The sequence below is a fragment of the Euprymna scolopes genome, chromosome 2 (genome assembly GCF_053919585.1).
Source record: "Euprymna scolopes isolate OS-2025 chromosome 2, ASM5391958v1, whole genome shotgun sequence".
In the NCBI taxonomy this organism is placed as follows: Eukaryota; Metazoa; Mollusca; class Cephalopoda; order Sepiida; family Sepiolidae; genus Euprymna; species Euprymna scolopes.
This window is the reverse complement of record NC_136483.1, coordinates 161,538,253-161,561,645: the sequence shown is the minus strand read 5'-3', so window position 1 is coordinate 161,561,645 and position 23,393 is coordinate 161,538,253. Positions and strand designations below refer to the sequence as shown.

The 23,393-nt window shown below is 33.9% G+C and overlaps 1 protein-coding gene across 27 annotated transcripts in view; it reads left to right on the top strand.

The window, feature by feature from the left end:
• LOC145297875 (inositol hexakisphosphate and diphosphoinositol-pentakisphosphate kinase 2-like) overlaps nucleotides 1-23,393 on the top strand; it is a 375,735-nt gene that overhangs the window by 227,507 nt on the left and 124,835 nt on the right. For all 27 annotated transcript variants that reach the window (XM_080144282.1, XM_080144206.1, XM_080144210.1 and 24 more), the window contains 5 exons: nucleotides 9,691-9,757; nucleotides 11,812-11,953; nucleotides 13,589-13,815; nucleotides 16,476-16,609; nucleotides 22,680-22,794. In XM_080144282.1, the coding sequence (XP_080000408.1) occupies nucleotides 9,691-9,757; nucleotides 11,812-11,953; nucleotides 13,589-13,815; nucleotides 16,476-16,609; nucleotides 22,680-22,794 (685 nt within the window). The remainder of the gene's footprint in view (nucleotides 1-9,690; nucleotides 9,758-11,811; nucleotides 11,954-13,588; nucleotides 13,816-16,475; nucleotides 16,610-22,679; nucleotides 22,795-23,393) is intronic.

Here is a 23,393-nt window from a genome sequence, read left to right as displayed (position 1 = left end):
CAGGCAATGTATAATTTCCCAGGTATAGTGTTTCTTTGAGATATTTAGTCTGTTGTGCAATGTAATGCCTAATATTATCAGAATAAAGGGTTATGCCAAGCATTATACTAAAATTAGTTATTTTCCTTTTTCAGTTCTAAAAACAAGGAATTGTACTAATTTGGCATTAAATCCTATAGATAGATGAAAAAGGGCCATTGAAAAGAATGTGAACTATGTTAGCAATAATATAAATTTGATATTGTATTTTATTAATATTTTATTGAGCTTTAAAAAACAATGTAACTTTCATTACAACTTGATATAATTCAATCTGATATTTAAAAAAAATGAATTTAGATGATTAAATATTTAAAGAAATTCTTTATTTTATCTGAATTAAAAACAATTTTTCTGCATTTTCACGTGTGATCAATCCTGTTAAAATACTATCTCTTTTTTTAATTTGAATTTCACTTGCACAAATAAAGAAGATAACATATTTGTTGAATTCACAATTTGAATTTTAGCGTTCAATGCAAGATGCAATTTTTATCCTTAACTAGAAGCTTGTTTAATACAAAATGTTTGAATTTCAAATATCTAAAAAATATAAAAATAAATTGGTTATGTGAAATAAAATTGTTTTATTTTGACTTCTGCATTTTGTTTAATGGAAGTCTTGCCAGTATATACTAAGGAAAATTCCTTTTGATTAATAATTACATAATTCCAGTTTATACATTTATTTATTTGTTTATTTGCGGACTATTATCCCATCTTCCAGTTGTTGTTTCCCAATGTTTCAGTCAACTATTCCTCTGGCCTTCATCAGGTGGTAAACCACGATGGGATAGGAATGCTGAGTTTGCATTCTCAGTAATTACTGCCTTCCATAGTTGTTGTCGTCTCACCATGGTTTGGCCAAGTAAGCCTCTGGCTGGCTTTGGGTAGGATTGAAACCACTATCTTCAAACAATTCTCACCTGAAACCGTAGAGATTTAACGTCTCTATCCACTGTGCTTCAATCCTACCCTAAGCCGGCTAGAATGTGGTAAGATGTTGTCCTGATGCCATTACTATACAAATTTCAGTAAGAAAAATGATCCTGTAAAAATAAATTCCATCAAAATAGATCCTGTTCATTGCGCCATGTAAAGTGGACTTAAAAGTCTCTTGAGTCCGAAATCAGTGTTGTAGTTATAACACCATATGACAACCAGTGTTCCGCTTTTTTTTGATCCGTCTCATCAGTCGTCCCCATTTTTCATATGCCCCCCCCCCCACATACACACCTTATGACAGCAATACCGGTGTTTTGTGGTCACTTGCCAGGAAAGTTCTGTGTGGTTGTGAGATTTGTGGAGGTAGTGGTCTTGGTGATCGTGTTAGTCTTATGCTGCGTTGTGGGATTGGGCTCATTAGTTTTTGCTTGATCGGGTCTTGGTTATCCATCTCCATATGTGTCGAATGTGTCGTCTGCCATCACCACATCATCATCCGTCTTTTCCACATCCGTCATGTATGTTATGTACATGCTGTCCTCCATTCTTGGCCTTTGGGGAGGTGGGTGAGAGGATGGTTGTACAGGCAAATAATCTACGATAGGTCGGATTTTCTGGAGGAAACGATGATTGTGTAGTGTGATCCTGCCACTTTCATCCAACCATATCTGGTATTACCTATTATCCATGGTATTAACAACTCTCTCCATTTTTGTTCATTGTTGCAGATATAGTCCCTTTTTATTCTGCACCTAAACGGATTCGCTGACCTAAAGCTGCTGGAGTGGACAGCTGTGCATGTTGTACTGTTCTTTGTTTAGCACATGCCTTTTTGCCATCATCCTTTCTCTCAATTCTTTGATTTCTACTCAACGCTTGTGAATTCAGTGTTTTTCGCAAAGTATAGGGAGATGATTCCTTATTTTTCGACTATATGATATTTCAGCTGGTGATAATCCGAGGTCCTGAGGGATGTGTTTCTATGTATCATCACCATCCGTGCTGCCCGATCATGGCATAGGTGGCCATAGTCATCAATGCAATCCATAAGCATTCTTTTGGTTGTTTTTATGGCCAGTTCGGCTTGGCCATTACTTTAGGGATAATGTGCAGATGATATACGTCTCTTTATGCCCCAGTCTCCCAGAAACAATTTATACTTCAATGAGTCGAATGATGGCTCTCCATTGGATATCTCCTCCAGTGCATCATATGTGCAGAACCAACAACTCTATGCATCGCATAATGCTGCAGCCTTCCCTGATGGTAACGGGACAACCTCAGTCCAGCTGGAGTATCTATCCACATATATCATGTAACTCTTCCCATGTATATCCAGTAGGTCTGTGACAGTCTTTTGGAATGGGATGGTGGCATTAATGGTTCTATTAGTTGGAACAGAGTACTCAAATTGCATTTTCAACATCGTGCCTTTGTTTGCCGGATACTAATATCTAGACTGGCCAAAATAATTGTTGTCTAGCATTAGCTAACATCCCATTCACCCTTTGATGGGTGGAGTGCAGTACCTCTAATCTTTCAGCTTTAAGTTGCTTTGGTATCAGAATTTTATCCCCTTTTATGGGTATCCCTTCCAAATAATATAGTTGGTCTGCCATCAACCAGAATTGCTGGACTTTTAGTGGCAGTTCATGTTGTGACTTCGGGAACCCATCTCGTATATTTGTCATTACTGTTTGGCATTCTTTGTCAGTGGCCACAGCTGCTATGATTCTATCTCAAGTTATAGCTTGCAATTTGAGGTCATACACATATGCAGCTGTGATTGATGCTTGGATGGCTCCTCGATCTGCTGAGTAGTATCAGTGGTATTTAATCTGCTATGTCTTGATGGTGCTGGGTATTTGGATGTGCAATCTGGAGCAGCATTAAGTTTTCTAGGAACGAGCTTAATCCAGAACCTGTACAGTAACGGTTGTTCTTTGAAAGAAAACAAGCGAGGGTTCTTTATGTTTTCCAGGACCTGATCTGAGAATATTTTTACCAGTAGCTGGTGGTCCACTGTAACCAATAAATTTGAGCACCCCAAAATGAACATCCTACAAGATTCTAATCTGTATATCAATGCCATGAGGGAGTAGTGAGATTCTGCATCCTTCATAAAATGAAATCCAGCGAAAATCATTTTCCAACGGTCCTTACCATAGTTAGGTCCTAATTCTGCTGGGCATTGGCAATATTTCTGAAATAGAAAATACTCGATGCCAAACTTACTATAGTATGTTAAGAGTTAAGTTGCCCTGGTCATCTCAAATGTTTTGACCTCTCCTCGATTTTCTGAACTACGTTTTTTTTTTTGACTCTTCAAAAAGTTTGTTATGGGTAGCATCCCAATAGAATTTGCAGTCCTTCGTGTGCAACAATTCTCAAAAGGGGGACATGATATCAGCCTGTGAAAATGCGTATGATACCAGGTTAACCAGTCTAAACCACAATCTCACAATGTTTGTTGGCATCAGGAAGTTGAGAATGACTTCAATAATTTTTTTGTTTGGCTTTACGCCATCAGCAGTTATTAAAAAACTAGCAAATTCAACGTCGTTGTTTGCAAATTGAAAATTATTGGGATTGAAGACGATTCCATTTCTACTGCAATAGGTGATATATTCCACTGTGTGCCAGAAAGCAGATTTTGCACTTTTATCCCAGAGAAGTGTATCATTGATGCAACGAGTATTTCAAGGCACGCCTACCATAATGTCATCGAACCGGTGAGAGTACCCATCTCCAGAGGCATGGGAATCTTGGGGTGCTCTTAGGTATCAATAACGACTCCATCTCGAGCCGTTGGGGAGAGCAGTAAACTGTGATATTCGTTCTATGCATCTAGAACTGTTTTCTTGATTCAGTCAGGCACAATAGACATTTGATTAAATGGGAAGGAGTGTGATGGGTTTCCCTCATCGTTGCGACATTCAATTTTTGTAGGTCCACCATCCTTCTTGGTGATCCACTCTTCTTTGGTGTGACCATGAATCTCGACCACCAGACCATAGGTGTGCCTGCTAATACTGGCTCAACGATGCCCAATACAACATCCCTATTTAAGTTTTCCTTCACCTTCTTTTTCCAATGATGAGGGACAGAAGTGGGTGTGTGCACAGCTGATGGTTTTGTTCCCAGGTCGAACATTATATCCGGTGATCTCCCTGACATCACTTGTAACAGTTGATACCGACAGATATTTAATTCACTTGATTTAAAATGCTCTCACAACCATGTTCCAAATGTTCCCTATTATTTCCAATAGGGGTAAATGAGATCTTAGTAGGTTTGTTCAGGCCCGTTTCTTTTTGGGGACATCCACATGGTGCTATCTCATTATTTGAGGTTGGCATGTAGTAATTCGTCCGTGATTTCACATACCTTTGCATAGTTGATATTAGCACATCGCTAGTGCATCTCAATACTTCCAGTATTTCAGGGCCATTCGAACATATTTGTGCACCAGTATCTGCAACAGCTTGAATATCGTCTTATTCAACGGCAAGTCCCCTTATCTAAGGTGCACCCAAATTCGGCATGGGACTCCGGTATCAAAGATACTTTGACTTTTATAGAGGGTGACAGTTTGGGGGAGGGGGACTTCTTTTGAATCTACCCCTGTTCTATGCAAGATGTGGTATCGCTGAAAATTTCTGTTTTTGTTCACAAAACACTGATCTTCCTCCTCTGCTGCTAAGTATTTTTGACTGGTTTCATGTTGAATCACTTGTTGACTCCATTGCCAACCTCTCTAGTTTTTGACACACTTTTCATAAGTGTCCAGTAATCCACAATTATGCCATCTGAGTTCTCTTGCCGGACAGTTCTTCCACCCTTTTAGCCCATTGGGGTGTGATGTCCTTCCACACCTGTCACACAGTTTATTTCGAGGGGTTCTGAGTACCTCCCCCCCAGAGACGGTTTCTTCTCAAACCTCATTGAGCCAAATGTCGAACGCTCATTTAGGTTGCTTTGCAAATGAGGAGTCAAAGTATCCATTGTCCCTAGACTAACCAATCTGTGAAATTTTTGTTCCACTGTTGTTAAAATATTAACTTCAGCCAAGATCTAGCACTAGTATTCTGTATTTGCAATTCATGCCCTCTGAATAGTTTGTCTGCTGACAGCTTTTGTTAGGACAGTGGACAGTAAAATTGCAAAACCTTGCTTGAGACCGAAGCTTTGCTAAAAACTGTGCAGGAACTCTCCCCTTCGTGCTGTCTTGGGTCGTGAAATCTATGTCTGTGCACCTCTTGATGAAGACCTTTAACTACAATGTCATGCTGTAGGAGCTGTTCTTCTGTTGCTATATGGAGAGCTTTGGGCTCTACTAGGTCAAACAAAAATCTGTTTATCTCATTTGAGCAAACCGTTCTTAACTTGTTGCATATTTCCACAGGATCAGTTAAGCTGCACATTTGTTTATACCGGGTCCATGTGTCGATGAATAATGTCTAGTCCCGGTGTAACCGTGCTCAATCATAGGTTTGTCTGTTATTTTAGTGTGTGTCCGGTTTGATACATTTTCTCTGTCAGTGCGAAACTCATTGCTTTCTTTTTGTAAATTTATCATCTGCTGCAAGTAATGTTTATCATTGTGTTGTCCTGATGCCATTACTATTCAAATTTCAGTAAGAAAAATAATCCTGTAAAAATTAATCCTGTAGAAATAAATCCCATAAAAATAGATCCTGTTCGTAGCACCATGTTAAAGTCTGTTGAGTTCAAGATCAGCATTGTATTTATAACACCAGATAATGACCGGGGTTCCATTTTTTTCTGATCTGTTTCATCAGTCGTCTCTATTGTCTACATAATGATAATATATTTTTTTACTCTTTACTTTGAAATTTTTTATTTTTTAGAATGGTTTGATATAATAAAAAATATTTTGAAAATGTTTAAATATAAAATAGTTTTCATTTTTAAATGATTTTTTAATATCTTGTAATAAAAACATTTTTTATAATCTTTACATTAATTTTTTTTTAATATTCTGTAATCAAGATATATTTTTTACTCTTTACATTGAAATGTTTTAAGTTTACATGAAAATATTTTCTTTTATATTAATCAATATTAAACAGCAAACTTTGATTACAAGATATTTTTAAAAAATGTAAATACTATTTTTTAATGCTAACTTTTAAAATATATTCTCAAAGTAAGGACTAGTTTATGTAGAGTTTTAAAATCAAACTCGAATTACATAAGTATTAATCAGAAGGGACTTTTCCTTGGTATCTTGGTATACACCAGCCAGACTGGGTAAAATTTCACTAAGCAGAAGTCAAAAAGAAACAGTTTTAACTAACATAACCATTAAATTTATTCAATTCAATTTTATGATTTTAGATAACTTTCTTTTTATTAATTTTGTAATATATATATAATTTCAAAGTGTGTCAGACTTACCTCCATTGGCCATTTGTGGACATGACTTTTCTGATATTTTTTAAAGTAGGTATTTCAATAATATCACAATAAAGTTATCTTTTTATACATTTTTTTTCCACCCATTAGAGAGCTATGTATTGGTAAAATGCTCAAGCCTTAATAATTTTTAAAATGTTTTCCTTTAATAATGTATTTTTTTTTTCAATTTTATGCCACCCATTTCCATTGTTAAAAAACAACAGATCCACTCTTAAGATGCTTTCAATGCATTTAGCATTGAAACTGCTATGAACTGACTGCCTCTAATAGCAATACATTTCTTTGTTTTCTTTAAGTATTTTTTTGTAAAAACTTTCTTTTGTGTTTCTGAATATTTTAGATGATGATTGATAATTCTTATTTCAATTATTCAGACCACTGTACTCATCTTGAGTGTTATTTTCACATTTTGGTCAATGTAAACTCCACCCTCTTCCTCAGTACCTTTTATAAAAGATCACAAATAGAAGATAAGCAAAAAAAAAAAAAAAAATTAACATTTTCTTATTTGATGCAATATATATCAACTTATTTGTTCTTGAAAAGAACACATGCACATAAATTTATGATACTTTTACTGACAAACACAATAATGATAATAATAATAATTATGATGATAATAATAATAATTATGATGATAATAATTGTGATAAAAATATAGTAAATTAGATTAGCAAATGATAAAGATGGGTTTGAGAGGAAGACGGATAAGTAGAGATTTGGCTAGAGTTTTATTTAGAAGTTAATTTCTTATGTATGCCAACATGTAAAACAGGGCTTTTTGGTGAGGAGCAAAGTGTAGTATTTGTTCTGATGCTACATTTTAGCTTTTCTGCCCTCATTTAGTGAAATAGAAATCCTTCTAGAGTGAGACAATTTTTTTATTTCAATCCAGAATGCTTTTTTCGGGGAGCTGGATTTTCCTCGCCTTCAAAATGGGGAAGCAAGTAAATAGCGACATTAAACCAAATATGATGATGATCATGCTATGGGTGAATTAGTGCATTCCTTTTTTTAATATAAATCTTTCCCTTTTTTTTTTTTATTTAGCTACTGTATGAATACATTTGTTTTATTGTTCATCTATAAGAATCAATAAAAACATAGATCTGTTTATTTAGAAGCTTTTCGTTGTATTCTGAATGTACTTTGCTTTGTATTATATAGTTTCATAGTATAAATCAAAATTTATCAAACAGGTTTTGCAAAATAGATTAAAATTGTGAAAGTGAAAAAAATAACCTATTAAAATGTGTGTATTATAAACATATCTATGATTTTTTGTTTGTTTCCGATGCTTCTGTTTTGTTGGTATTTTCTGGTGGGTAATGATTTGTATATTTAGACGATTTTGCTCAGGACGTTTGCTGTTGCTTTTATGTGTTGTGCTTTAATTCCTGTTTGTTTTAAAAACAAATGAATGTGACACTTTCAGTAAAACAGGTTTTCACAAATCTTTAACATTTCATTTTTAAATAAATAATCTTAATTTTTTTTTCTCTTTTTAATGCAATTGATGAATTCCCACTTTAAAGATGAAAGTTCAGGATTTCTAATTAATGTTGCTTCAAAGCAATTTATTTTTACTAATTAATGTTTATTTTTTCTAATTAATGTTGCTTCAAAGCAATTTATTTTCACTTTTGTATATGAAAACCATATTTAACGCAGGGATGAATAACTCTAGCAATTTCCAATATATACATCAATATGCTTGGAAAATGTTATTTTTTAATCATTACAACAGAAAGTATTGTAAATATACTTGACTATATCTGAAATGTTAAAAGAAAAATGTGTTTAATCTCACTTTCATAAATATAGCTACATCCACGACATAAAGTTAAATACAATCTCCTTATCAGCACGGGGTGGGGGTGGGAGGGGCGACACCGAATTAACAGTCAGTTAGCAGAACAGTTTCCGATGGTTAGTTGTTTTATACATGTTCTGGAGGTGACTGGTTCTTAGTAGACAGTTCTTTTGTTCAGATTCTTAACTTTATAATTTGTGTAGCCACAGAGCAAAAGATTCTTCCCATGTTGACACAAAGAAACATATGCAAGGTTGCTAAAGAAAAGGTTTAATTTTTATGGAGCAATTCTGGTTTTTGATTGGTTGGTAGCAGAATGTGAATTAATTTGATTCATCAGTTCCTAGCAGCATCATTTATAAATAGAATCTTCCAACTATGATGGACCATACCCTCATTATGGATCAAAAATATTGCAACAAAACTTCTACACGGTGATCTAATGTGTGTGATTGTGTTCCATAATATATTTTGAGATAAGACATCTTTGTCAAATGGTGGGTGTATTAAATTACTTGAAACCATGAAGGAAAAAAAAAAATTCTAATTTAAGTATATTATTTATTTAAAATCAAAAGAAGCTCCTCATTGATGAATAACAAAATAATAGTAAGGTAATTATGAATAAGTTTATGTATAATAAACATTTGAACAGAAAAGTAAAATATATAAAAGAAAAAATTTTCAGTGAGTATAGATAACATTTTTAACTTTCCATTTGTAACAAAACAGCATTCTCACTGGATAATCATCTCTGTTAATTATCAAATGAAAATAAACAGTGAGTCTTGCAAAGTGTTTGCTTTTGATAGAATTATCAGGTTGAATAAAATATGTAACCGATAAAATCAATTTGAATTTCTTTTTTTAATGTAAAGAGCACAAACTGAAAATATATGTAAATCACTGGTTAGTTAGAATAAAATATCGATTTCTCAGATGCAACACTATTTAGATCCAACTTAAAGAATGTAACTGACTTTTCTCTGTATATTCGATAAGTTGTTTGAAGTAATAGCCAACATCAATAATAAATCCAGAATTTTCTCCCTCAAACTACAAAATTAACATTTCATTTATAAATTGTTAGATTATTTTTTTCAGTTTGTTTGTTTAAAATGTTATTGTAAAATTCTAACCCATTGTTAAATTATCCAAATCATCAACTTATATTCAATGTTTGTTTATTTTTAAATTTTATTATTTGTGATTAAGAGGATCATTTTAGTTGAGTATTTTTTTTTTTTTTTTTTTTAACTTTTTTGCCTAATCAATGATAAAGTGTTGCATGTGAGTGTGCTGAAAATTATTTTATTTTATTCCACATGTTAGCTAAATTTAATTGGTTAAGTATATTTTTAACAAGTCTTGATTACAATTACTTTATTTACAGAAAATAATGTGCGATATAAATGTCAATTCTAAAACCAATGTTATTTTTTTCAATGCAGTGTTAAAGAGAGGTTAAAAGAGATTTTAAATCAAGACAGAGATTTCACTGCGGCAGATTATACCAAAGTAAGTATTGGTACTGAAATAAGATAACATGTTTGCATTAAACAAAAAAAAATTAAATTCATGAAGCATCAAAAAATCAAAATGGCAACTGTTTTATGTTTCTGTAGGGAGATTTGTGTAGAACAGGAGATTTCATTGGTTTGGTCACATTTAAAGAATGAATGAAAGTGCCTACCACATGATCAAATTTGATAAAATTCGTTAAAAAAGAAAAAATACAATTCACATAGCATAAAAAGCACACAAAATTGAACATCTTTTTATTTAAATAAACATTAACTCATTTCTCCAACTTATGTAAAACCTGTATTTTTTTTAAAACTAAAAAACTATGTATTTTATTTTATTAATTACAAATGTGAATTTCAGTTATTTAAATTTTATTCAAGTGAAGTGAAATGTGGCCTGTGAAGGTTGAAGATATATGTTGCATGAAAAGAAATTATATGAGAATGATATAGTGGATATGTAATGTGAGTCTTATAACAAGTTTAGATCTGATAACGTCAGAGGAAGATAAAGTATCTGGACAGTATGGGGAAATGTGTGCAAAACACAAAACTTTATTGTAATAGTCAAAATGAAAGAATGGTTGTGGGTTAGTAGATGTAGAACAGTTGATGTTATAGTCAGTGTGTAGGGAAAATCTAAAGAAAACCTGGGAGAAGGTGATAAGGATGTATTTGAGAGAAAGAGTAATAAAACTTGGCCAGAGGTGGATTAGTTTGGAAGTCAATTTCTCAAAGTCATCCACTATATGTCAGCATGTAAAACAAACATGAAACCAAATATGATGATAATAAATTTATTTCCAAATACCTGGCATATATCAACTGGCTTTTCAAAGGTTTTTCGAAATGTGACATTGGAAAAAATATTTTTCGCTTTTCTTGATAATACAAATAAAACGTCTTTATGCATACATGTGCAGCATGTTTATACATGTTGGTCTTTTTATTCTCTTCATCAACAGTGTTTTTTTTTTTGTTGTTGTCGTTTCATGAGTGGCTGTTTCATCTAGTGATCATTTGTTTAACTAACACAAATAAAACTTTTCATACAGGAAAGACACAGGGAAACGTTTGCTGAGTTTCTTCAAGGTTTTATTGGAGAGAATGGACTTAGGACAGAGAGAGAGAGAGAGAGACTAAATATCTAAATAATTATTTCCTTAACTTTACTTCCTCACTTAAAAGATGAGTGATGCAGACGGACAAGCATCAAACTGACATTCGCCTTAGATTATTCTACATTATTGGCTGTATCTCATTCATATGACTTGCTGGAGAGAACCAAGTGAAAACCTTAGTTTTATTTCACTCGAAAACATGATTCATTTATCATATCTTCATATCATTCAACTGTTTTATCTACATCATTTAATCTTTCCTCCTTGTCACCCATCTACATCATTTAATCTTTCCTGCCTTGTCACCCATCTTTGATTCAACCCTGGGAAGCGATTCTGTTTTGCAGATCTGAGTTATCATTATGCACTCAATGTGACCTTGTCCAAATTCACACTAGCTAACTTAATCGCTACTGACGTAGGGTCCCTAATATGTCAAATTAATACTTCATCATCAAACATTTTCTTTGCATACTGCAGAATATTCAAACTATCTTCTTTTTCATAATATTTCCAGTACTGTAACATGTCTGGTGCCAATTCCTTTATTGTTGGAGACCAACAATAAAGGAATTCATGCCAGACATCTCCAGAGCATTACCAAACTAATCTCTGGACATGTATATACATATTCTCTGGACATGTATATACATATTCAGTTAATATAAATGTTTTAGTTCTTCCAAATTTTTGGGTAATATATACATATAAGCTCTTATTTTCTTATGGGCCATAATAAATTTTATAAATGTAAGCAGTGAACCTTAAAAGAATTTTTAATTGTGCAAATTTTGTAAATTGTATTCAGAAGAATTATAAGTTATAAATGATATATATTTTATAAATCTTTTACAAATTTTAAATAATTGTTCACAATTTATTATAGTTTCTCCCAATAAACAAACTTTTTTGTTTCTTTCTGTAGCTAGCTGCAACTGGAAGTATTTCTGTGTACAATGCTATGAACTTTGTTAGCAATCCTCGACAGATGTGTGAAAAGGTGCATGAAATGGTCAGAGAAATAACAGCCAAGATACGTTCTTTAAAATTGGAGTTGAAAGCTCGAGGTAAGGATAAAATTAAACCTTTAAAAAATGTCTATTAATTATATGCTTAAAAATATTGACTTGATTTTTATGTAGAGAAAAGTATTTTATTTCTCATGACAAAATATTCAACAAGATATAATAATTTAATCTGAACGTGATTTAACTTCATTTAAAGTAAACTGCCTGAAAACACCCCTATTTTGGTAGGATGGAGTACCAATTGTTGCCACAAAAACCTGCATAAAAATACTATTATATTACTCAATAGCATATTATTATATAGATTATTTATGAGGACTGTATGGATTTTCCTGGTTTATAAAGATGAAAAATTTTTAGATTATCAGAAATTTAAAAATATTCCTTTGCAACTTTAATAAATTGGATATGTTTTACAATGGATAATAAAACGAAAAAGTGGTCAATAATTAAATAGACAACAAATAAATGTTAGCATAGCCAATAAAAGTTATTTTACAACCTACATCGATCATTTGTTTGTGTTTTTTAATAGTTTTAAATGCTTTTTTATTTTATTTCAAATATTAACACATTTTATGAGCTGTTGAATTTGGTTGACAAGATGGCCGCTGATATGAGTCTACGCCATCATTTCATCAGCCTCATTTTCGATTTATCTTCCTTTTCTATTATAAAATCGCTCTTCTGCTCTCTTTTATGTGTCTTTTATGTCGGCATTTTGAATTTGTGATTAAGTATCCTAGAAAATTTGTGCAGTTTAGGAGAGTTCTGTCTGCACAAGGAAAGTGTTTGTAATGTTTGTTCAAATGCACAAGGGCCAAAATTTCTTACCAAACAGTTTTCTTTGGGGAGGGAAGGGCATCATTTTGATTTTGTCCTTAATTTATGCTTTCGATGAGAGGTGATTTTATTTTATTTGGAAAATGAAAATGCACAAGTACAGGTACACAATTCTGTTGTTTTTTTTTTTAATTTTTTGGTGTTATTTAAAACTAGCAGGGATACTTGGCTTTGTAGTGCTAATAAATAGAAGAAATGAAGTTTCATTTGGACACACCTGCTATACTAAGAATATTGAGCACTTTTTCATTACTATATTTCAATTCTATTGTGGACAACATCGATACCCCCACCCCTATCTGAGTATATGAAGTGGGGCATTTGGTGACTGTACTTTATGTAACAATTTCAAAAACAAAATATATAGTAATACTTCTTAAAAAACAAATAAAAACACGAAAATGTAATCGTTCTAGAAAAGAAGTACCTGACCACCTTCCTACCAAATTCTTCAGCAGATTGGATACAAAAAGAAGCTATTCTCAGGATATTGAGTACTTTTTGATGACTATATACCAGTTTAAGTGAATTTTTTAAATGCTGCCTCAATCTAGAAAGATTTCTCTTTACGGTCTGTTGCAACAGCCATGTTACTTTGTGGGTGGTTACCTGAGCACTGTAAACTTTAGAATTTTTTTTTATATATCCTTGAAAGATAAAAGAGAAAAAGCTTGAAAATAAAGCAAACTAAAATTGATTCAATTTTAAAAATAACAAAAAATACCCAATAATTTAAATTCAAGCATATTGTTAGAATTTTCACATTTATATATTTTATATTTTCTCTTCAATTATATTAATTTGATTTCTTTGAATATATTCTACCTGTAGATCTAAAATTATACCATGGTGAATCTTGGGAGCTACTGATACGTCGTTGGGCCAAGTTGGAGAAAGACTTCAAAACAAAGCAAGGCTTATTTGATGTCAGTAAGATCCCAGATATTTATGATTGCATTAAATATGACTTGCAACATAATCATCACACCTTGCAATATGAACGAGCCGAAGAACTTTTCAACTGCTCAAAAGCATTGGCTGATATTGTAATTCCTCAGGTATGAGTTTTATCACTTTCAAAATCTCCAAAGCAAAATGTTCTTTTTTTTATTCTTTGTGGAGTTCTTCTAATATATACATTCAATGTATGTCTATTGATGTTCTGTGTGTATTTGGAAGGAAGCAGTAGCAACAGTAGCACTGATGTTAATCAGCAGCAGTTATGTATGCATATGAAAATAGTGATAAATTAATGTGTTTTTTTCCTTTTTACTGATGAGTCACCATTTATCAAGGCCTAAGGGTTACTCGAGGATAAGAGTTAAATAGATTGTCAGTTGGATGATGATTGGAAACAATGGATGGAATGGGCAGAAGATTACCTAAGTGGAATTGATTATCCAAGAGGATTGACTAACAAATATTTGTTTACATTAGACTTAAAGACAATTATTCTGTAGTCGGTTGGGAAGCAGACTTTTATTTTGTTTGTGGTGCATTATCGCCACTGCATCTAGAATATGCAGATGCATCTAAAAGGACCCGATCAAAGAATTTGTTATTAACAAAAGTAGAGGAGAAAAACATTGTTTTCATCTTAAATTGAAATTAACATTTAATCATTTTCATGCAATTCATTTTATTCAAATTATCTTTCTCCATTTTCCTTCAAAAAGATCTACAGATGTCATGTAGAACGTACCATAATCTAAGTGTTTAGTGTCTCTACAGGACTTTATCCGACCTTCATTGAAGTTAATACCAGCATTAAATGTATCTGTTTTTGAATTTTTGAGATGAGGATTGATAATTAATAAGTTTTATTCACACATTTTGGTTGATATAACCTCAGAACTTCTTCAGGTGTACCTTATCGAACTCTGGAATTTTTCTGTTTGGAATCTGCACAGAATTTTGAATGGAATTCTTTATTTAATCCATGGGAGTTGCATGTTCTTGTTCCATCAGCCATGACTGGGTAGAAGTTCTAAGTAATTCGCAATTGTATTTCTGAGTAGATCCTACACTGAAGATCGAACCTTCAACCTCCAGTGTGTGACTTACAATTGAATTTTACTAAGTATTTTATCCATGATGCCACACGGATCTGTAGATTAAATAAAAGGTTTCATTTAAAATTCTGTGCAGATTCTTAAGTTTGACAGAAAGATTCCTGAATTCAATCAGGTACGAGGTGGCTTTAATAAGTTTTCAGACTTTTTCATATGGGCACTTTTATTGATAGTACACACATGAAACTCTAGTCCTCTTTGAAGTAATCTCCTTCGGCTCCAGTGTACTTGTACCGTTCCAACAACTTCTGGAAGATCCCATAAAAGTCATTTTGTGTGAGTGTGTCAGTGACCCTCGTCACAGCCTCTTTCATCTCGATTGTCTTATAACAACAGCCTCTATGGAATAACCAAAAGTCACAGGGAGCAAGGTCTGGACTATAAGGTGGTTGAGGAACTTTCTTCATGCCCATCTTGGTCAAATAGTCTGTGATCTTCTCTGAGCACCTTTGGGGCAAACTTTGCACAAATCCTCTACATTTTAAATTCCTTGTGAATAATAAAGTTCTTTGTGTGTGCAAATACCACACTGACATCAAACTTTGCACTTATTATCTCTATAGACACACGATGGTCCTTATCCATGAAATTCTTTATTTGGCCAATCAACTCTGGTGTTCTGACTGACTTATTCCTCCCACATCTCTCATCATCCCTCACGGACTCCCTGCTTTCCTTGAATCTCTTATGCCACTCCAAAACTGATGCTTGATTCATGTAAAATAATCTAAAAGCAGTCTGAAGCATTCCACATGTTTCTGTCGCATTTTTAACATATTAAAAGAGAATTTTTTTGCATATCATTCTTCCAAAGTGTCCTCACGTCCAGATTGTATTTTTGAAATTCATCAGCTGTGACAATCAGGCTTTAGTAGGATTTATTCCAATTCCTGCTGTAGTCCTTCATTTGAACATGAAGTCATAAAAATTGGTCAGTCATCTCATAAGATGTATAGCAATAACATACTGAATTTTCAAGTCTGTGACAAGTTTTAAATGCCTGTACAAAAGTCTGGAAACTTATTGAAGGCACCTCCATACATCTTAAGAAATTTGGAGGTTATATCGACTGGAATGTAGTGCAAATAACACCTTTAAATGTATCTTTATATTGAACCATATGCAAGTGTTTGATTCTTTAAAATAAAATAATTAATCTAAAAAAAATAACACATTTTCAATTATTTCAATCAGTATTGTATCATTTTATAATATATGCTCGCTCTAGTTTAATATTTTTGCAAGGCTGGTAAATTCATTCACAATGTAAGGGTCATTTTTTAAAATTATATATTATTTATACAAATTAATCATTTAAAACCTATACATTGATGCATTGTTTGTATTTATAGAAAATCTATTTTGAAACTTGACTTAAATCGTCATTACCGATTATCAGTGTTATTTCACTGTTCACCTAACACTTAACCTTTATTTTGGGCCTTGTTAAGTGGTTACTCTTTAGTAAAAATTAACAAAAAAAAATTAAATCAAAGGTAATACAAGATGTATTTGTTTTCATGCAGTATATTTTATTCAAATTACATGTCTTTGTGTTTCCCCATTCCTCTTAGTAAAACAAGAATCTACAGATTCTATATCGAAGGTACCATAATCTAAGTATCTATTTATGTATTTATTTATAGGAATATGGAATAACAATGGAAGAAAAACTCCAAATTGGCCAGAGCCTGTGTACTCCACTGCTGAGGAAAATCCGAAGTGACCTTCAACAATGTCTTACTGTGGGACAAGAAGAAACTACGCGATTAGATTCAAGGTTATTGACTTGCACATTTTTTTTTTTGAAAAGCTTGCAGAACAACATTATATATCACTTTAATAATTGAATTTAAGCAAATTGTTGCTTTAAAAATATTTTATTAATTGATTCAATTTTTTAGTTAAAAACATGCAAAAGTTATAGCCTGTTGACTTAGAATGAGTGCTTTATGCCAAATTGATGGTTGGATATGGTTTAATTTGTTCTCATTTTTGTATTAAATAGTAATTTTTATTAATCCCTGTGCATCGAATAGATACCATAATACTTAATTCACTGCACCTTATCATAACAAAGGTTGCTAGAAAATTTCAGCTAGATTGCTCCAGTGGTTTGCAAGAAAAAGTGAGAGTAAATGTTGTATTGTGGTGACTAATTCCTATTAATCACTAACTTTGCATCAAACAAATACTATAATCCTTTGTTCACTCTACTTTATCATGATAGAGGTTCATAAAAAAATTTCAGCCAGATCAACTCAGTAGTCCGAGAACAAGTGGAAGAGACAAACAGATAAAGAGAAATATATCTATATATCTATAAAAGTGAACATGTCTGTCTGTGTGTCTGTCTGTCTGTGTACATTTCCCTATGCAATAACTCTGTCAATTTTTAGTCTATAGACTCGAAATTTGAAATACCGGGTACTGAGATTTGGGAAAATCGATGTGACGGGTGTCAGCCAGAAATTTGACTGTTAAGGGGTCAAATTTCAACGATTTGACCTTTAAGAACTCTACCAAACTCCTCCGACAATTTTGGGTCTAGACACTTGAAATTTTAGATTTAGGTTCCTTGAACATGGATCTAACTTAATAAAGTGATTTGAGCCCGAAACAATAAATTTTAAAGGGTCATAATAGGGGTCAAAGTTTTAAAAAATTAACCATTTTTTTTGTTTTTTTGCTTTTTTTGCACAGCATACACCTCCAAATACCCGAGCAACGCCGGGCACACCTGCTAGTATATATATATATATATATATAAGTTTTTAAAGTACAACATTTTAAAAATTGCAACAACATTTAGAATTAAACAACTGGATATAATATTTTTAATTTCACTTTTCAGCAGTTAATATATTGAATGTATTTTTCTCCTGCTGCTGCCTTAAGATTACTATGACAATGTTACTTTGCATTTTATTTAAAAAAACAACAACTCGGCAAATAATTTTAAACGGTGCAGTATGATCCCTCTTAACCAAGCTCTTTTAAAGAGGAGACTTTGTTGGTTTGACCATGCTGTGCGTCACAACCCAGGAAAGTTCATCAACAAATTAATAGCTCCAGAACCACTAATAGACCAGTTGAAGACTTAGTCACACATCATCAAAGCCAATGTTAAACATAGTTCCAGTCCACAAGTCTACGGTGTTCGCCTTTGATCCTGAGACTTGCTGCCCATCACTATCCTAACTGCTGTGGACCATCATGTATGGGCTGTGTTTATCTGGGACACTGTGTGTTCTATGGAAGAAGCCAACTCGACCCATCCTGGGTGAATGTCACCTCAAGTCAAGTCAAATAATTTTGACCTTTGATGAATGGATTCTATTTGCAAAATATTGCAGAAAAATATCAGGTAACACACCACGATCATTATTGTTACCTTCTATTGTTCATGGTCCTGGGTTTTACCCTTAGACTGAAGAAGAGAGAGTTATTACTCATGAGAAAGGACATCAGCCATGACCGTTTGAGAGAAAAACATGACAAATCTCAAAAAAAAAAAAAAAACACAAATAAACCTAGAACCCCATCCTCCAACGTAGACTCCTATTACCAGGTCTCCTTCTCCAACATCAGGAGTCTACATTCCAACCTTCCAGAGGTTGAAACACAATTACAGGAGACGAAACCGGACATATTCTTTCTAAGTGAAACTGGCATAGGGCTAACCACTTCCCTAGACGAATCCATAATTAAAGGATACTCTAACTTAACATCTAAATCTGACCTTCAAGATCGCCATGGGCATGGAATATGTGCCTATATTAAAGATGGCTTTCCATGTGGTAGGGATATCTCCAGAGAAGACCCTAATTTACCTTATATGTGCTTGCGGGTTGCACTAGCTTACACTACTGCATTTATATCTGCCCTCTATCGCCCCCACAACAGAGCATATCTGAGAAAATTGACCACATCTTGTCTGCCCATCCTTCGGCTAACATTCACATCTGTGGTGACTTCAATGTCCATAATGTGGAATGCCTGACCCACTCAAATACAACCGATGACGAGGGAGGTTCTGTCATGATTTTGCCATTGCCTATGACCTCACTCAGATTGTTCACGAACTCACCCGTGTGCCCGATACTACCGGTCAGTATGCAAGCCTTCTAGATCTTTTCCTCACAACTTCCCCTGAGCTATGTTCATGTTTCATTCTATCTCCTCTGGGATCCTCCGACCACTCTGTTGTAGCAGTTAAGATAAAAATGAAATGTAATAAGTCTTCAGACATACCTCTTCACCGTACTGTATATCGATACTCTATAGCTGACTGGGATAGCTTCCGTACATTCATATCTGATCTACCTCTGCATTCCATGTTTAAAAAGGATGTGTTCTCTATAGTATCAGACCTGACCAAATGGTTAATTGTAGGCATAGACCGATTCATACCATCCAAAAAATTCCAACAAAAACCTAACAGCCAGCCATGGTTCTCCCCAGAATGTGCTGTTGCCATTGTGCACAGAAATCACTTTTTTCATAGCTACCAACGTAATAGATGTACTGAGACTAAAGCTGCTTTCAGGTCTGCCAGTAACCACTGTAAAAGAGTGATAAAAAAAATGCAAGAGAGCTATATGCTCAGTCTGTTAAATCCAAAGTAGCTGAGCAGTGGCTTGGTCCCCACCAGTTCTGGCAAATATTAAACAGGATCCTGAACAGAAGCGTGCGTTCTATCCCAACTATCATCAATGGACCTGAGGTCATCTCGTCAGCATCAGACAAGGCCAGACTATTTGCCAAGAACTTTGCAGCTAATTCTACCCTATGCAATGAAGGCCATCAACTCCCCGTATTTCCTCCTATAACAGACAACACGCTATGCAACATACAAATATCTGTGCATGAGGTCACCAAGCTAATCAAGAACCTTGATTCCAGTAAAGCAACTGGTCCTGACGGCATTCCAGTTATAGTGCTGAAAAAGCTCCAACCATAACTTGCCCCTATACTTACAAAACTGTTTAAGCGTTGCCTTAAGGAGAAGTGCTTTCTAACACCCTTGAAAACCTCATCAGTATGCCCTGTATTTAAGAATTCAGGTGAAAAGTCATCTCCCTCTCAGTACAGACCAATAAGTCTCCTGTGTGTTATGAGTAAGTTGTTGGAATCCATATTAAATAAAGGAGTAGTCAACCACCTCAGCAGAAACAGCTTTTACATGCAATATGGTTTCCGCTCCACAAGATCTACAGCAGATGTGCTAATCGTTATATCTCATAGGATTAGTGAATCCCTTGACAAAGGCTTCCTTTCCAAGGCAATTGTTCTTGACATATAAAAAGCCTTTGATAAGGTATGGCATAAGAGCCTACTTCACAAGATTTCCAGCTATGGTATCACTGCAAATGTTTTCTCAATCATTAAATCATTTCTCTCCGATAGGTTCATAAGAGTAGTGATTGATGGGCAGAAATCAGAGGCCCACAGTATTAATGCTGGAGTCCCTCAGGGGTCCATCCTGGGCCCAACTCTCTTCCTGATCTACATCAATGATCTCCCAAAACACATACTTAAATCATTCGTTGACATCTATGCTGATGACACGACCATCTACGGCAACACATCAAAGGCCGTAAATGACAAAGTTCTCTCTAATTCTCTCTCCTCTGATCTTGAGCGCGTGGTACAGTAGGGGAAGAGGTGGCTGGTCACTTTTAATGCATCCAAAACCAAGCTTCTATCTTTACATCATCAATGCTCTGATCCCCATCTGGCATCAATTGAAATGGATGGCTCTCGTCTTGGGGTGGCTCCATATTTTGACAAGTTTCTGGGTTTGATCTTTACTCCTGATCTGAAATGGAACACGTACATCAAGTCTGTTGCCAAGGATGCTGGGAAAATGGTGGGCTCTTTCTACCGCTCCAGAAGATATCTCACTACTGATGTAATTCTCTATCTGTATAAAAGCCAAGTACGTCCAAGGATGGAGTACTGCTACCACATCTGGGCAAGAGCTGCTAAAAACAACCTATCCTGCCTTGACAGAGTACAAAATAGACTTCGTAACTTAGTGGGGATGCCCTTTTCTCTTCCTGCAGCCTCTCTCCCACAGAAGAGATGTTGCAAGCCTGTCTTTGTTTTATCGTTACTTCCATGGCAGGTGCTTGTCTGAGCTCCAATCTCTCGTCCCCCCTCGCCAATCTTTCACGAGAAACACCCGTCTGGCTGAAACTACTGTCAATAATTTTCCCCACTCTTTATCTGTGCCTAAATCCAAACGTAGATTCCATGAGCAGAGCTTCTTTCTCAGAAGTTCACGACTGTGGAACTCTCTTCCGTTTGCCTGTTTCCTACCTGACTACAACTTCAATGTCTTCAAGTCCAACATAAACAAATTCCTTACAAACCCCCCCCTTAAGTAAGACACTCTATCAAACCTCCAATACTAATGATTACTACAATACTATCTCATTGATTACTATACATGCAATAACCTTTATCCCTGAGTGGCCTCTGGGCCTTGATAAGTGGTGACCTCCATGTAAAAAAAACAAAAAAACAATATGTAAGTTACGGATTTTAAGTCATCATGCATCTAATGGCTTCTATTATTTTATCTGTAAGTTGCTAAATATATGTATTTAAGGTTATGTTTGTCCATTGATCATTTTTAGATGGTTATTAAACTGCTAACACATATCATGAGACATAACAGTATGACACAAAACTGCATCAAGTAGTGAGGTTTCAATTTGGGATCTTTGTTGTGTTTGGAGTCACCTATTTTATGTTATTATCTTTAGTAAGGAACAGACCATCAACCTCTAGAAGACCCATAGCATGATGATTAAAGACTGGTTAAAATTAGTTTTAAGTGACAGTCTTATGGATAGTTAAACTTTCAATATGTACTACAGGAGTAACTAGTCCGCCACAGTACCAAGTCCTCATCCTTCAACTGGTCACACCATAAAGAAATATGGGAAAAATCTAAGTAAGGTCACATTTTTTTATTACACTGTATGTCTGATCATTATTATACCTATCAGTGATTAGATGGCTAATAAAAAAAACAAACTTTGCATTGGTACATTTCCAGATCACAAGTAATACACAAACATTCAAAATCTTTCCCATCATAGTCTTAGAATATGCACAACAAATCATCCTATGCAAACTTAATAAACATTATGCACTAGTTTTTACATTCAGAAGTGCTTCGGTTTTTAGTAGAATTACTGCCATAATTGACCTTGTGCACATGTGTACTTTTTCACCTCTCCGTACGACACTAGCAAATGTAGCAGATTTGGTGGTTGTCATAGCAATGGGGTTGAGTCTGTTTCAGCAGATAATATTTTGGTTTGACTGATTTTTCAAACAATAATTTCTGTATATGCATACATTGATGCCTTGTTGTGCAAGACAGTGGCAGTTCTCCTTGGCCCTATGGTTGCTACTGGGTCATACATGTTTCAATCGAAAATAATTTGGCTTGACTGATTTTTCAAATTGCAGCAATTGTTTATATCTGAATTCCATTAGTTCCCAGCTTTTGTTGAGAATAAATTGCAATGTCTCTTTTTTTAAGATAATGCAGGAGGGTATATTTTTTTTCAAGATTTTTACTGTCTGATATATTTTTATATTTTTCAAATTCAAAACTGCATTTTATACACAATATTCATATACTTTTTTAATTAAACACTGACCTTCTTAGAGATATTACTGAAAAAATTACTTTATTTGCAAAAATTGTTTTTATCCTATACAATAGTATCTTTATTCCAGTGTTTCATATTCTTTATCTACATATAGTAATTCTTGTAATAATAGTTTTATATTTTTTCCTTATTTTATTGTAAGATCTTTTATTTCAGATATTCCAAAGGGGTTTCATCTCCACAGAGATTCGTACGGACACGTCTCTATTTTACCAGTGAAAGTCATATACATTCACTGTTATCAATGATACGATACAGCTCACTCTGTGATGTAAGTATATTTATTATCATTTTTAGTTCTTTAATAGATGACCCATGACCTGTTCGATCAATCTTGGTACATCATACATTGTTTTGTTTTTTTCTTTATCTTTTTTTTTTTTTTTAAAATGAGATTCACCCCAAATAAGGCAAATTGCCAATGAAATGTGAGGGACCTACTGCAAATTAGGAACCATGCTTATAGGGAGTTAAGAAGCGAGATGCTTATTCCCATTACACTTAGATTTCTTCATGTTAGTCAGGGAAGCATGTTTTGCTCTTATTCTCATCTTATTTTCTTTATTTACATTTTCTTCTTACTCTCTTTCTTTTTTCACCACTGTTAATATTACACTGCTCCCTCCATCTCTCTCTCCTCATACCATTTATTGTCTGATTTGCTGTGTTGAAAAAAGAGGTTATTTTAGATCATAGTGCTTTACTTAGTAAAGGTTTCAAACACAAATATTATATTAATAACAATAGAAGGGAATGAATGTCAAATACAAGTTACAGTTTTTATATATGACAAAACAGAAAAAAAAACAGTTTTAATCCAATACTAAAAAATTAAAATTGCACAAAAACTTATTATGTATATATACTTAT